A 17151-nucleotide genomic window follows, 5' to 3' on the forward strand; every position below is an offset into this window, starting at 1 on the left:
GTAGTCGCCGCGACTGGCGTTTACACCCTCCATTAGCATGACAAAGGCACTCGGCACAGAGTGTGGCCCTGACCTTCAGCCCTGACAGGGTGTGAGAGCGGAAGTGCTGAGACTCAAGCCTCCTCTATTCTCACACACACTCACGGGTCCCCGGCTGCCATATTATCATGCTGATCTGATGGACGCCCCTGAGCAACACAAAGCCACGGTGCGACAGAGCGAGACCCGATTTCATCTTTCAACAGGCCTCGAGTGGCCAGAGCGATGAAAAGCACACTGTAAATACAGTCGTTCACTTGCTGCAGGTCATTATTATGCAATCGCCTGGAAATCTGGGCGTTGAAATTGATTGTCACAATAAAGTAAAATGAAATCCTAGCTATTATAGTCTGCTTTAATGGTCACAGGCTTTTTGATGTCTGATAATACACAGTGCCTGAGATCACAATCAAAATCCTTTGTGTGTGTGTGTGTGTGTGTGTGTGTGTGTGTGTATCTATGTCTATATGTCTATCTATCCATCTCTCTATTCGATTAACCGTGATTAATCGCATAATTTATATACATGTATGTGTGTGTATATACATACATGCAGTATAATGTCATTTATTAATGTAAATGTGTTATATAATTAATAATATGTAAACATGTAATCATGTATATTTACATAATATAAATTATAATGTTATGCAATTGTTTTGAGCCAGATAAATACTTGAAAAAAAGGGTACATATGCATTAATTCATGCATATTTATAAGCTAAATTAGGAGTATTGTACATACAAATTGTATAAAACATGCATATTTACATTGTAAAATATTAATATTTAAATATATTAAATATTTATAATTTACATATTAAATGTGTGTGTGTATCGTGTGTCATTATGACCTAAAATAATCAAATAAGCAACATTGATCATGCAACTCTTTGTTCAGAAAGTCTTGCTTCAATTGAAGCTCTTTTGTGGATCATCATAAATCACGCTAGAGATGTTTGTCTGTCATTAAAGCGAAATGTTCGTACCGTTCAGAACGTCTCGTTTGTTTTCCTCTCAGGTTGCTCTCTTTCAGCATCCACTTGAGCTTGTAAACCCCTGCAAAGACAATGGAGACTCTGAGCCAGAACCTATAGTGAAATGAAATGGACAGATTAAGTGAGATGAAATGATGGACAGGAATGAAAATGTGTTGTTGGTCTTTATCGTACTCAATCCTCATCATTAGTAAAATGACACCCCACAGCAACATCTAAATGGGGACTTACCATAGATTAGTTTAGTAGAATAACAAAAACAGATTAATAGTACAATAAAAAAAACTTTAAATTTATTTAATAAAATAACCATTTTTTCTTAGTGTGAAGAATTGACCATTTAAATAATCTTGAAAGGAGAATCTTTAAAGAACCCTTTGTGTGTCTGAAAAATTCGACATTAAAGGTTATTCATGGAAACAATGATGCCGATAAAGACATTTTTTTTTTCAAGAGTGCATGATCCTTTTTTTTTTTTTTTTTTTTTTTTTTTAAATAAATTCATTACAAATAGGCTTTAACAGCATTTATTATACAAAGTAATCATGGTATTCTAATCGCATCGACCATGGTAAATGTTTGTCAGTGATATAGTGAAATCTCTTTTCAACTAGCATGAGTTAAAATAATTAATTAAAATAGTGTAAAATCGCATCTAACATAAAAGTGTTTATATAATATATAATGTATGTGTGTGTATAGTATATATATATATATATATATATATATATATGTGTGTGTGTGTGTGTGTGTGTGTGTTTTATATAACACAAACTGTTGTGTTATTAATCAATTTGGCATACCATATTGCTTTATTACTTTTATCATGGAACCTTAATAAGTAACATTAATCTTATTTATTACTAATAGGCTTCATTGTTGGTAAAATCAAAGTAAAATAATATGGAATCTCCTTCAAATACAGTCAATTTATTTTCTTTATTTTGTGATGAATGTGGCAATTTTACCATGTTATTTTGAAGGAAATACATTTTTTGTCATGGCAGGTGTTGTTTTCATTTCCAATATTTTCATTTTACATTTCATTGAACTAGTTTATGAAGCCTCTTTATTAGAGGGATATTCTAGATTAGCGAGGAAATGTTACACATATTTCCTCTCACTATTTCACACTCACACACGGACGCGAAAGCGCACGCGCTGCGCGTGCACTACCGAGTCGAGAGCGCGCGTAGAGGCGGTCCGGCTGCTTCAGTTTCTGTAATCGCTTTTTTTCTGCTACCTTCAGTTAAATAGCGACGAGACGAGAACGAGCGGACGGCCCGACTCTGACTACACGGTATCATCCAGAAAAAGCGAATCGGGACGCCACATCGACGGCCGCTCGGCAGGTAAATATCCTCGCATGTCCGTCAGAGCCCTTCGACCGTGCGTGAAAACTCGCTAAATGTCCCGCAAAAGTGGTTGTTTTCCCCCCTCGGTGTGCGGGGATGTGCGGGACGAGGCTTCTCCTTTGTGCCGAGGCAGTTGTTCATCGTGGTCATCACGGGTGAATCGTTACATTGTTTTCCCCTCACGTTTTGGAAAATATCCCCGCGGAAGCTCGATGCGGTTCGACGGGTGCGTTTGATCGGTGTGTGTTTTGTTGCGGGATCGAGAGGCGCTCGCGGCCTCCCGCATAAATAGACGCTCCTGAATAACGCGCGCGTGCAGATGCGGCAACAGCGGGGTTTCTGTCTGACAGTCTGCCAGGTGCTTCAATGATTTCCTTCACATTGTAGTATACACTAGATATACACTGCCAGTAAGGCATCTATGTGTAGCCTACTTAAAATGGAGAAAGCCCTTGATATAATTGTGCTGACAGCCTTTTTTTGGGGTGTTCTGTTAGATGGAAAATGTGTGTATAATTGCAAAGTACGTGTATATTTTTGTATTTTGTCAGTAAAATATGCACCCCTAAAGGTTATGTTTGTGGACCCCTTATATTGTAATTTGGTGGTGCCTTATGTAAATATACTAAATACACTGGCCAGACACACACACAAAAAAAGTCCCGGTTTGGATTTAAATATGCAAATGCTTAAGAGTCTATGATTGGATCATTTTTGCAGTGGTTGCTTCTAGCATTTGAACTGTTTGATAGCAGTTACTCTAAATCTGACAAACAATTGATGGGAATAAATGTATGTTATTTCCATCAGGAGGTGCATACATTTTTGGTCAAGATTTCCAAGAGTCCAGCACTCTGTAAAGTCTTCTCCAGCACATCCAAAACACTTTCAATGAATTTAAGGTCTGGATTCATGTGTGAAAACTGATTCTTCATTCTTTCACAATCTAAACCTTATGAATTTTGACATTGTCCTCCTGGAATATGGCCATGATGTGTCTTCCTACATGGGTGTTTAAGAAATGAAACGCTACACACTCTTTCATTTAGGGTTAGAAGAACTGCTGCCAAACATATAACATGCAAGAAACATAATAATCACTGCAATAATGATCCAATCATAGACTCGTAAGCATTTGCCTATTTAAATTTTGTCCGGGCAGTGTATGTTCTTATGTATACGCATAGCACAAAATATACAAATCCTCATTACGCTATGGTGCCTTTACAGCAAATGTGTACTTCGGGATCCCACAAATAAACACCTAAAAAAATACTTATTTGAAATATAACACCAGAAACATGCATTAAAGTAATTGGGGTTGTTTCATTTCACCCCAAAGAGGTATTTCTGCATACTTAAAATGATAAATAGCTACATTACATGATGAATTTTGCCCAGAATTACTCTTTTACGGTGTGTGTGTGTGTGTGTACTGAAGGACCGTGTACGTCGTGTGAGGTTTAGCCTTTCAATTTCAGTCCAGATCTTAAGATGCATTACCCCTGAATGAGTGAACCAGGGACTAAAGGTCGCCAAACAGAATCTGAGACTCACACATTGATGTGATTTATCTGTGACTGAAATGAAACGCGTTGTATTTGAAGGGAAATAACTCAACAGGACTGTAAACGGAGAGTATTGTGGGATAAAAGACTGTATTTGGACTCAGAGCTATTAACTCTCTGGCATGACTGCATTGCACGCTGCAATTTAAATGTTTTATGACTCATTTCCCACATTATCACAAAACGAGTTGACCCGTAAAATCCACTCTCAGAAGTGTTAATACCTTCCTGTTGGTGTATCCGTGATCATTTACGACTTGGATCTGAGAAAGCGTTGACCTAACTCGCGTGAACACCCGGCTCGGGATTCTCAGGGCAACTTTTGAAGTGAGGTCTCTCTATTCTCCACACCATGCATCTTATATATTGGTTTAAATGCGGTGCTGAGAGCGCAGATTCCATAGGTATTTATTAGCTGGACTCGTGTGGCTTTTAAAGCCTGTGATCAGAGGGTTTTCCTCGCTGCCGTATCTCCTGATAACATCTGAAAGAATTGCTCCTCGTCGTCAGAAAAGAGACGCATCACAGATCAGATAAACATCTGAAATCATGATTTGACTGTGATCAAATGTCTGGGAGAAAATACTAGAGTATTATTTAATGCGTGCGCTTCCTGTGAGCGTACAGGAAATGCCTGCTTTAAATTCCTCTTGAATGAAAAGTGGGGCTAGTTATGGTGACAATCTTAATCTAACTAAACGGATGCAATTGAAGTCCGTGTATAATGCCGTTTACAACCTTTTTAACTTCATAATTTGATGTATTTCTGAGTGAAACATGCATGCATTTTTTTCTGCATGCATTTCAATATTTGCATGAAACCCGTAACATATTTTTGTTGTTTGGAATAACGTGCACAATAAGACCAGAAACATGCATTGAAGTAAATGGGGTACAATTGTGTCGTTGACTTCTTTCTTGAAATTAAAGATGAAAGAAAAGAAAAGCAGAATTGTTTGTGAAATCATTCTCGTATTAGGCTAATTGTTGCAGTGACAACATAATGTTTTATGAATGATTTACACAGAAAGTTGTCACTGTTTTGTGGGATTTATGCACAATTCATTTTCATCTTCCACAGAGTGGGATTGCTGCCATCGGTAGTACACATGGTTTTTATAAATCTGAAAACATCTGCCCTTAGGGTGAAATCTACACTGTTTTATGCATGAAGAAAGTGAATAGGATCACGTTGAATAAAACAAAAATAGTGTGTAAAACCATGGAATGTGATCTGTTTTCGTGAACGATTTACACAGAAATTCATTGTTTTTGTTCATTTCTGTATTTTGGGATGTGCTGTTTATGAATTACAGCTCAATATTCAGACCTAAATTTGTTTTACAGAGTATAAAAAACCCTCTCATTAAGAGTTAGCCTAATCCGATTCCTCTGCCTTCTACTCCAGTGTGGGATCACTGTTTTATGATTCAGCGCAGCTGGAATTAAGACAACTATTGACTTCATACCCCAGTGACTTCACCTGGCGGTCTGCTAATGTAATCGTGTGTGAATCCTGCTGTTTGTCCAGGGCCAAGATGTCTAGTGAGGTGCAGAGACCAGATGACAGCCCCAGCACCAGCGGAGGGAGTTCAGATATCGAGCAGCGAGAGACGGCACCTCCTCAGCAGGAGCGAGATCTGGTCGTGCCCAAGAAGAAGGAGACCAAGATCTCCAGTAAAACTGCAGCCAAACTCTCCACCAGTGCCAAGAGGTAACGAACCGGTCTGTTTGATTGGTGTTTTGCTTTAGGATCTGGATTTTATTAGTTAGAACCAACGGTCTTTTTCTTGAAAAACTGCAGTTCATCGACTGGCCACTAGAGACGGGCTGCAAAAGCGAGTCAATCCCATAAACCTCCATGTTAAAGGATTAGTTCACTTTTAAAAAAACTTTTGCTGATAATTTACTCGCCCCCATGTCATCCAAGATGTCCATGTCTTTCTTTCTTCAGTCGAAAAGAAATTAAGGTTTTTGATGAAAACATTCCAGGATTTTTCTCCATATAATGCACTTTGCTGGGCACCAAACGGTTCAAGGTCCAAAAGACAAAGGGCTTTTAAAGGGCTTTAAATGACAGCAGACGATGAATAAGGGTCTTATCAAGCGAAACGATCGCTCATTTAAAACAGAAATAACAAAGTTTAAGTTTTATAAGCTCAAATGCTCGCCTTGCTCTGTTCTGTGTGACTCTCCTGTTCGAACTCGTTCATCAAAATGAACGAATCTTTTTCCGAGTCAATTCGTTCATTTCGTTCGTTAAAATGAACCAAATGACTCGAAAAAAGATTTGTTCATTTTGATGAACGAGTTCGAACAGGAGAGTCACGAACGTGCATCACAGAACAGAGCAAGGCGAGCATTTGACATTATTAAACTTAAACTTTGCTATTTATTTTTTAAATGAGCGATCGTTTCGCTTGATAAGACCATTATTTATCGTCTGGAAATGTTTAAAGCACTTTGAACAGTTTGCAGGTTGCACTGAAACTGTCTTTTGGACCTTGAACCGTTTGGTGCCCAGCAAAGTGCATTATATGGAGAAAAATCCTGGAATGTTTTCATCAAAAACCTTAATTTCTTTTCGACTGAAGAAAGAAAGACATGGACATCTTGGATGACATGGGGGTGAGTAAATTATCAGCAAAAGTTTTTTTAAAAGTGAACTAATCCTTTAAAATGCCCAACTTTACAGCAGAAAAAAATGTGTTTGCAGCCTGGTGCAAAAAGTGGTTTTGGTCTATATAGCTAATATTGTCCTTCATGACGACTGTGAGAGGGTTGAGTTTTTTTTATAACTCATTCGTTTGAATTATATTAAGCCTGCATAATTAAGGGCGTGGGTTAAAAAATGCTCTTCAGAAACCTACGGGTGACGTCACGCACACTACGTCCATATTTTTTAACAGTTTATGGTTAGGACACATTTCTCAATCCTTGAGTCACTTATGCAAAACCCTTCACACAGTTCTCCTGACCAACAAGTTAATTACACATTAAAAATTCACTAAAACGGATCATGCGTGTCTCACATCAAGTCAGTCTTCCAAAACACTAGCGAATGTTACTTGTTGCCTAACAGACACACTTATGCCCTGTTTACACCTGGTTTTAAGATGCGTTTTGGTTGATCGGATCACAAGTAGACCAGAGATCCATTCCCGTTTACACCTGGTGTTTTAATCCGTCTCTTTTGTCCACTTTCAACCACTTCTGTCCTGATTTCCTCGAGGGGAGGGTTTATGTGCAGGTAAATGTATTCAGATCTTTCAATCTAATGGACAAAAATAAGCTCATGTAAGTTACATATGAACGCAACCGGAGATGACAGAAAAACACATGCAGCCGCTTTAGTTTCTGCTCTGAAAGCCACAAGACCAGCCGAACACTGTGAGTGTGTGTTAAATCCCGTCTGGCTAGTGCGCTTCTCATAATGTTTAGGCATTAGTTCACTAGGCGAAGAGTAGACGGTCTTTTGTGGCTGTTCGAACACATGAGAGTTTACACTACGAAAGCAATGTGTTTTCCACTACCTCTGAAAGTGGACGTTTTAGACCCTGTTTACTCCTGTATTTAGCCTCGTCCACTTGTGATCCGATCGACTAAAACACATCTTAATACCAGGTGTAAACAGGGCCTAAGACCCTCAAATCAATATCCTAAAAAACATCAACAACAATGTTTTCATTTCGTAAAATGTCCTCATAAAACGAGTTATATCCGTGTTCAGAATTCACTGGCGTATATGACATATGGTCCACGCTTGCATTACACAACAAAATTATTCCTTGTCCCCTTTTGTATAGCCAGTTAGTAACATAATTGCATGACTAAAGGCCAGTATATAGTTATCTTTATAGTTATCGTCATTGATGTGAACACTTGAGTAAGCGTTCAGCTACATCTAATCATTTTTTAGATTTGGAATATATTTCAATATGTTTTTTACTGTAGAAAACTGTACTTTTGCATTATGTCAGGGTTTGAACCATTTTGAAAAGGTGCAAATTGGCTTGTAGTTTTGGCGTTTTTTGTATTTAATTAGAATTTATTAGATGCGTGGCTTTTGTTTGTCAGTAACAAAAGATAGGAATTGCTTTCTCCTTCTTTCTTTTTTTTTTTAAAAGTTGATAAGCTTATTTATTTGACTAACCCAACTATGCATGATTACATGGTTAGTTTTCCCTGAGATACAGACCACCGGTTGAGAGATGCATTGGGTCTGTATTATAAGGAAATTCTCTTTTGCAGACGTGTAAACCTTTCAATGTCAAAGCTTTCAACTTGCAAACATAATAACATGTTTGGATGCTTTTACACCAGAGGGATCTCTTCAATCGCTCTACATCTGCTGTAGTTCACTTCTATTGTTCTCTACACGCAGTTCCACATTCATTCTGTGAACAGGCCTTGCTGGCATGTGTAGATTCTCTGAAGGCCCGACTGCAGTACGATGGCATTATGCAATCAGTTGAGCAAAGCTTTGCTGGGACACAGTGCTTTTTATAACAGCGACTGCAGAATCCTGTTCCTTCTGCTGCCGAGCGCATATCAAGATCCAAACATTCCCATTTGGACTGCGGATATTTCTTGTCGTCTTGATGTTACACAATTCAGGAAGCCTCGGGGTTCAGACGTCAACATCAAAGGTGTTTGTTCATGAAAGCTGTGTTAATTTTAAAGCCCAAAACATCAGAACAATTAGCTTGTGCAGAGATCTCCGATTCCACTGAAACACTTTAGTGTGTTAAAGCAATAGTTCACCCCAAAAATGAGATTTTTGAAGAATGTTTATGCAATTATAGATGCTAACTATTAATTCTGAGGGAAAAAATGTTATTGCATTCAAATACTGGTAATGCAATGAATTCAGATTTCATCCAGAACTATAAAACTCAAATAAATTGTATGCAATTTCAATATAACAAGAAAACAAAGCTATTCATTATAATATGTTATGCAATAAATTCAGTGAGTGTGTGTGTGTAATTCCCAAGCCTTGTTTTAAACAGTAGGTGTACTACAGTTATATATTGACATTTATTCATGCACAACAGTTACTTTTTGTCTGGTGTCATAAATCACTTTATCGTCTGAACAACTTACTCTTATTGCTGCTTTTCAATGATATAGTGCGGCTTAAACACCCACAAACAGCAGCCCACTACTCATGGTTGATGTTTTGATGTATGGTTTCCTGTCGAAGGAAACGTGCGTTTAAGTAACAGGCATCGTCACATTGACTGTGTGTGTGTGTGTGTGTCACGTTTTATGGAACCGAAAAAAAATGCTTGATTTCACACGCCTTGGCTCGCTTTGACCTCGGAGATAACAACAGGTATCGCTCGCAGAAAAGGAAGTGCTGTGACATAAATGTGCATTTTGAAAATTATGAAATTTATTAGGCCACCTATACTTGCTGAAAAGCTCACGGAGAAACTGCTTTTAAATGCATTTAAAAAACAAACGCCATGCATGAAATCGAAATTCTGGTTTAACCTGAGTGCATTTTTGACAGAAGACGTGTAATGTATGAGTTCAGTTCACACACATTAGATTGATTGGTAACACTTTACAATAAGGTTCATTAGTTAACATTAGTTAATGTATTTACTAACATGAACTAACCATGAGCAATACATTTGTTACTGTTTTTGTTAATCTTTGTTAACGTTAGTTAATACAAACACAGCTGTTCATGTTAGTTCACGGTGCATTAACAAGATTTTAATAAAGTATTAGTAAATGTTGAAATGAACATTAACAGAGATTAACAAATGCTGAAGAAGTATTGTTCCTTCTTAGTTAATGTTAACTAATGTAGTTAACTAATGAACCTTATTGTAAAGTTTTACCCAGTTTTTATTAATCTTTGTTAATGTTAGTTAATAAAAATACAGCCTGTTCATTGTTTGATCATGTTAGTTCACATGCATTATGCATTTAACGTATTAGTAAATGTTGAAATTAATATTAACTAAGATAAATAAATAATAGATGATTTTATGTAAATGCAGCTGAATTTCGGGAGTGAATGTGGTTGTCGCTCTTGTAAATAAAGTGTGTACAGAGTAAAATAAAGCGGTCTAGTTTTAGTGTTCGTGGCCTTCTGATCTCTGTTGAATAAATGCATGCTTTCTTGTGTTGCAGGATTCAGAAGGAGCTTGCAGAAATCACACTTGACCCTCCACCGAACTGCAGGTAAGCGTGTGGTGTTTCTAAACGGGCTGCTCTTTGTGTGTGTGAGAGAGAGAGAGAGATAATGGGCGAGAGAGGATAATGGTTATTGTGTGTTGATGAGGCTGTCAGGCTCGCGGTGAGGAGAGTGACTGGGACTCCCTGGGGGCCGCCGAGGAAAAGCCAGACCATAATAAAGCACATAACTGGAACTGGCTTTGTCATTCTTTGCCCTCATGTTTGTATCAAGAGAATAATTACCCAGTAGGCCTTGCGTTCAGAGACTAAATTTCAGAGCGATCCTGAAAAGCGTCACGAGAGAGATTGGATAATTCCTTTGTATTGCCCGGATCTATTCAGATCATAGACTGTAAAAAAAAGATGGACGACGCCCCTTCGCTCTTTTCCATTGGAGAGAACTGAAGCCACCAGTGTCCCGATATGGCGCTGACATATTGGAATTTGAGTTTGCGCAGTAGCGTTTTCGGGACCAGTCATGCGCAGTCGTGAGCAGGAAGTAAAGCCGCGAAATCAAGGCCCCGCCCTCACGCTCGCTGAATCAATCGCAAGCACACGCCCTGCACTTTTCTTAAGTGGCCTTGTCTGCTCCGTTGCTCTCCAATGATGTCTGCTGTTTGCAGTACCTCGTTAAAATAAGGTAAATACAACTACTAACCGCATAGTCAACATTATGAAAAAAAGTCAGTTGGTGCTTCAGTGACTACTTCGCACAGAGAACCTGTCAATCACAGCTGTCAATCATGATGTCACAGCACCGTTTTTATAGCATCAAATAACTAACTAAAAACAAACGTATTTTAAAAACAAACACTTGAAATTACATCAACGTGATAGAAACTACAGTAAATGACAGAAAATATCTTTAGAAAAAAGATATGTGAAGTGTAATTTAATTGTTTAGTTGGTCTCGCGTCCCGTTGAATAACATGGGGAGGCGGGGCTTATGAGCTATACTAGGACCGGCCACCGGGGGGCGATCGAGACGTTTTGGCTTCACTTTTGAGGGCTTGTGCGGCACGCTTGATTCAGATTAAGATCTCGCTAAGCGTTTTGAGGGACTTCCAAGGCGTTGATGTGCGGTTTCTAAGGTGTGCTGAGAGGTTTTAGTTGCGGTTATGTTTTGCCAATATCTAGAGAGCATCATGACATTAGGGCTAATTAATGAAATTTTATGAAATAAAATAAGATTTAGTCATTTACAGGTGAAACTCGAAAAATTAGAATATCGTGCAAAAGTTCATTTATTTCAGTAATTCAACTTAAAAGGTGAAACTAATATATTATATAGACTCATTACATGCAAAGTGAGATATTTCAAGCCTTTATTTGTTATAATTTTGATGCTTACAGCTTAAGAAAACCCCAAATTCAAAATTGGAATATTGTGAAAAGGTTTTCATCAGACATAATCATCAAAATCATAACAAATAAAGGCTTGAAATATCTCACTTTGCATGTAATGAGTCTATATAATATATTAGTTTCAACTTTTAAGTTGAATTACTGAAATAAATGAACTTTTGCACAATATTCTAATTTTTCGAATAGTTTTTTTGTGGCTGTAATGCTGCTGATGTTACTTTTTAAACATAGTTATTTTTTTAAATGCTTAAAATATATATTTATTTTTCTAAACAGCAGGTTTACTACAGTTATGACATTATACATCCACAGGCAGTTATGCTTTTGGCCGGTGTACATATAAAAATAATTCATAGGCTTTCTCATCTGAACGATTTGTAATATTTACTCAATTTCGCAAAAAATATCCGTAAACAGATTTATTTTCTAGCGATTTCTTTCCTAGTTTTATCATCTGCTGCGGAGTAAAAAAAAATGTAAGTCCTGATCACAGAAATGTATAACCGCACTTAATTCATATGTGGAGTTTCAATCCAAAGTGCTCTATTTCTGTTTAGATTAAGACATGGATATTGTTAGATAAAGATAATATCAGTGCTTTCAGAATAAATCGATGTCTGTAACTGGAGATCACTGATAAACTGTCATATTCAGAGTTAGCGCATATATAGCCTGAAGCAAAAACACTAAAATCTTCGTGACAGTGAGAGATGTTCTTATGGATTATATCATGGTCTCTTTTTGTTATCCTGTAACTTTATTCACACCTGAGAAATGTGTCCCTTCTGCCAGACGAGTGATGCACCATATGCCAATGTAATAATAAATCATTTCTTCTTTGTAAGCTGTTCGCTACATACGAGCGAGGATTGAGCCGTTTTTGTCAGAGAGAGTGCCTTCTATTCAACTCTTCCCGTATCACTAAGAGCGTCTCCAAATTGATATTGAGTTTACGCCGGCTCCAAAAGAAAGCTGTGGGTGTTCTTTCGATATTTGTGCGCAGGGTTTTGTGCCTGTGAGCTGAACCGACAGTAATAGGATTTCGTCAACAAAGAGAACCACAGGCGCCGTTTGAGACTGAATGCTGAGGTCCAGGAATAAATACAGTAACACTTTTTTTTCTTGCTGCATATTGCGAGTTGTAAGGCGTCGTGGAACCAGCTGCAGTTTTACAGGGAGTGAATGACGGCGTCAGTCTCGAGGGCCAGCAGGCCTCGCCGGACGGCTAAATTCAGTCTGCGTGAGGTAATTGTGGTCATAACTGTGTTGGTGACAGACTTTTCAGTGTTAGACGGCTTGTTATGGCTAGGCGTTATGATGGGGAAGTGTGTTAAACGTGTAAAGCAACTAATCAGAAATGCATTTAATCTATTAAAGTTATTACTTTCTTGTAAGAAAGAACTTTAAATATACTTTTAAAGTGCCTCTATTCTGCTTTTTTTAATATTAGCTTCCATTCAGTGTGTAATATAGCCGTTTGTGAATGTAAAAGCTCTGCAAAGTTTTTGTCTCCTAAAAGAAAGACTTTTATATATACTTTTAAAGTGCCTCTATTCTGCTTTTTTGAATATTAGCTTAATATAATATAGCCGTTTGTGAATGTAAAAGGTCTGCAAAGCTTTAAAGATCATAGTGTATGGGCCAATAAAGTTTTTATCCCCTAAAACAGGGGTCTCAAACTCAACTTAACTGGGGGGCCGCTGGAGGTAGAGTCGGGGTCGGGCTGGGCCGCATCAATTATTCCACAAAAAAATAGTATTCAAGTATTCCAAGAAAGGAGCACAACTGATCCAATCTTCTCAATCTTTATTATTAACGTTTCTTCTGAACTGTTCCTCTGAATTTGAACAATCCTTTCTGTACATGATTGGTTCTTCATGAGCCGTCCTTCTGGCAGTTGAAGTTCATTTTTACAAATTCTTTTCCTTTTCCTTATAACACATCTTTGTGATACTTATATTTGCTCATGTCCTTTTTATTTTCAATGATATTGAATGTTTTTTTGGAAGGCACATTTCCTTTTATTATACTTAGAAAAACAATTATAGATTTTGAAATACAAATATTTGCAGTCATGTCTGCCCGTCTTATTGAATTCTTTCTACACATGTATAGTGTCTCAAACTACTGACCGCACAAATCAAAGCAAACCTTCTTATCAACCTGTTGGACACATATTACAAGCTCAAAATAATTATTCTCACATTGTTTTAGAGCAGGGGTCTCCAACACGTCGCTCGCGAGCTACCAGTAGCTCGTGGCCTGATTGGTGGTAGCTCGCCTTGGGCCTGTTCACATATCGCGCTCACATATTTTGCGCGCTCAAGTTCGTTATTTCAAATTTAGGCGCGGCAAGCGCGCTCATAATTGAAGCGACGCGCTCATTTTTTTCCAGGCGCAGTATGTTTGTACTTCGCGGTTGTCTATGACAACTATTGACAACAAACCCATCGTAAGCTGTCACGAGACTATCTATGGTAGCCCATAAGGGCTAAAAAAAACAACAAAAACGCGGCACACGCAACGACGGGCCGCACCAACATTAAACTTTAATGTCAAGTAGGGGGCCACAAAATATCACCCCGCGGGCCGCGAGTTCGAAATTGCTGGAAATTTGCATAATGCCAGTCTATGGTGTTCATTGGCTGCCGGTGAACAGCGTCTGCTTAGCTCCGCCCTCAAACACTAGCTGTATCCGAGACTGGAGAGTTCGGTTCGTGTTGTTCATGTCGAGAAGACGCTGTTTTCTGCTGTGAATCCACTTCAGAAGGATGAGACTCGGGGTCGAATTGATACGGGAAAAACTACGCCATTGTTACAGTTCGTATCATGTGCTGAGGAAGAGCTGAAATTCAGATATGATAATATGCGTTTAGTTTCTGACGCTGTAAGCGTTCGACCAATCAGAACACACTGGGCCGTCTGACCAATCAGAGCAGAGCAGCTCTAGGAAAGGAGGAGTTTCTGAGATAGAGAGACTGAATCTTCAAACTAACCTTTTTCATACTCTTTGAGAAATGAGGTGATCTGCAATGTATATTATGAGGTTTTTTTTGTTTGTTTGTTTTTCGATATTTGTAGAAGGTCTGCAAAACAAAATTGGGAACCTTTAAAATGGCATTCAATATATGAAGAGTTCAGAAGCAAAAAAGTCCATCTGACATGTTTTCTTTTAAATTAGCTTTTTTTTTTTATCAGGCTCCAATATTTAGGTTCATTAATTTTCATTTTAATGGCAATGAAAAGGTTATTAGTCAGTTATTGAAATGCCTTATTTAAGAAAAATTCACTTTAGTCAATTCATTTATATTTAACAAATGTTTTTTTGTCTTATGCTGCAAAACTAGCTAAGTCTATGCGTGTGCTTTTTTGTTGTTGTTGTTGTTGCAAAAACCAAGTCCACCCATTTTGGACAACACGACACAGTAAATAGTTGCAAGATCACTAAAAATGCAACTGGAAACATTGCAAATGATAAAAGCAGATTTCAAAATGATCCATGAGCTATAAGTGACCGTCACAAGGGACCGTTTACAGCAGCACAAGGAACAATGTTGTGTTTACTTGCTACTCATGAAATCCTGTCATTAGGCGTGTTTCCATTACAGATTTGCACAAAACTTTTGCGTTTTAATAAAAAAAAAAAAAAAGTTAATTTTTTATAAATATCGATAAAAACCTATTGCGAAATGACGGCGTTTCGTTATACGACTAAAACGTATTTTTTTCCGCTCGCAATCAGTCACTTTTATTATTATTATTAATTTATTATTATTATTAATGAAAGGAGACATGGCGTGTTTTCCAAGCATTAACGTGAACGGCACATATACAGTATGAGGAGTTTCTCTGTGTTTCTCCCTCATTTCTGCTCCGAGGTCTTGATTGTGGCATTTCTTTGAGGTTTAGAATCCAGTATTCCTGTAATTATTGTTTCTTTTATGAATTTAATAAAGAAATCTGTCTCGTATTCTGTAAGTCAGGTGACTGTAAATGCGCAAAAACTGTTTCCATTGCAGTTTTGCGAAATATTCCTTTTTCGAATTGCCTGAAAAACCTCCTCATGCAAGCGTGTAAACTTTTTTGCGTTCCATTGTGTTTCCATTGTGTTTCCATTGTGGGTATTTTCAATTCGCAATTTTAATTTGCGCAATTCGAAGGGTAATGGAAACGCGGCTACTGTCACTGTAACGATGGATAGACAAGACATGATGATAACTTGCAGCTCGTCACTTGAAAGCCGGCTCAAGCGCACACTGGCATCTTTAAATCATATGATTCGATTCGAGTCTTCTGATTGGTTTCTGTGGACTTAGAGGATTTTGCTGACAAAGGAACGTGGCGTTTAGCGGTTTCTGCCAACGAACCGGTATTTCTGAATGGGCTGACGTTGGGATTTGAAGCAAAAGTATTTGATGAACGTATATTTGATAGCGGCTTTTACATCTGAACTCTTCACATATACCTCATTTATCATGAACAATTTTTTTCATACTACTTGCACTACATGTTTCTGCGCTGTGAGATTCTCTAAGTTGCTTGCCTCAGCAGCTGATGGGAATGTCACCTCTCCTTCCCGGGAATGAATCTGCTGTTGATTAGCATTACGGTCCTGAGGGAATCCGCGCCAGTCATTTTTCAGCCTCTGACCATTAACTGCAGCAGGGATGATATGCATATTCATGAGGGCAGAGAAATGGTCTTGATCATCTGTGTCGAAGGCCTCCATCTTAGACCCGAGACTCTGATAAAGGCTGTTATACTGAATTGAAAATCAGACAGAAAAGGGAAATGTTTGTGTAGTTTTGGTTCTCCTAATGGCCAGACAAAAGGCATGATGGGTGATTCTTCAGCTGCACTTTCGGTCCTGCAGACGTTTTGACCATAGACATAATAAATACATAGACGCCCTATTGGCCGCTGGAGCGTACGTCAACGGCGCCGCCATGTTGGGGATGGCAACTTTCCCATACCTCTCATACCGGGAATTGAGAAAAATGCCTGTTTTGTGCGCTGTTTGGGGCTGTACACATCGCCACACAATTGAAAACAGCTTTCGAGGAATTACCTTTCACAAGCAAGACTGAACGTTTGTTTTTGGTTGTATTTGGTCATGATTTAATTAGTAATAGTAACGTTCAGAGGATAAATTTAAAAATACTACTGTTATTGTGTCACGAAATGTAGTTTTAATAGTTTTTCAGTCGACAATGTAGTTGTTTAAAGCTCAAATCTGTGGTTTGTTTATAAAGATAGCGCCTATTTAAAAATTTGATCTGACGTTTTCGGAGTTGTAAGATGCGCTCAGCGCTCGTCTACCCCGCCTGGAACAGCCGTCCCTCGGCCAGTGCTTCTCAAGTTTTGCCGCTGACTCGGATGTCTGTAGTCTAGTGGTTAAACATGAGATATAATTCGTCTTGTGTATATCTAACGGGCGATCTTTGGTCTCATTAATCTATAAATGGTTCCCTAGTAAATCGTTTTGGCTGAGGGCAAAGTGAAGTTTCATAACTTTATATTTAGGCTATTTTAACATTGTATCCTGCTGTATGTTTGACTGAAGCTACTTCTGTTATAATGGCTATTACTGATCAATAAAACTGAAATTTAACAAAAAGAGTTAAATATTAA

The 17151-nt window shown here is 38.1% G+C and overlaps 1 protein-coding gene across 1 annotated transcript in view; it reads left to right on the top strand.

The window, feature by feature from the left end:
• The first annotated feature begins 2214 nt into the window (after positions 1-2214).
• ube2e2 (ubiquitin-conjugating enzyme E2E 2) overlaps positions 2215-17151 on the top strand; it is a 47724-nt gene continuing 32787 nt past the window's right edge. The window contains exons 1-3 of the mRNA XM_056242642.1: positions 2215-2389; positions 5492-5674; positions 10111-10161. Of these exons, the coding sequence (XP_056098617.1) occupies positions 5499-5674; positions 10111-10161 (227 nt within the window). The 5' untranslated portion in view covers positions 2215-2389; positions 5492-5498. The remainder of the gene's footprint in view (positions 2390-5491; positions 5675-10110; positions 10162-17151) is intronic.

The sequence above is a fragment of the Rhinichthys klamathensis genome, unplaced genomic scaffold (assembly GCF_029890125.1).
Source record: "Rhinichthys klamathensis goyatoka isolate OS25496 unplaced genomic scaffold, OSU_Roscu_1.1 h1tg000737l_1, whole genome shotgun sequence".
In the NCBI taxonomy this organism is placed as follows: domain Eukaryota; kingdom Metazoa; phylum Chordata; class Actinopteri; order Cypriniformes; family Leuciscidae; genus Rhinichthys; species Rhinichthys klamathensis.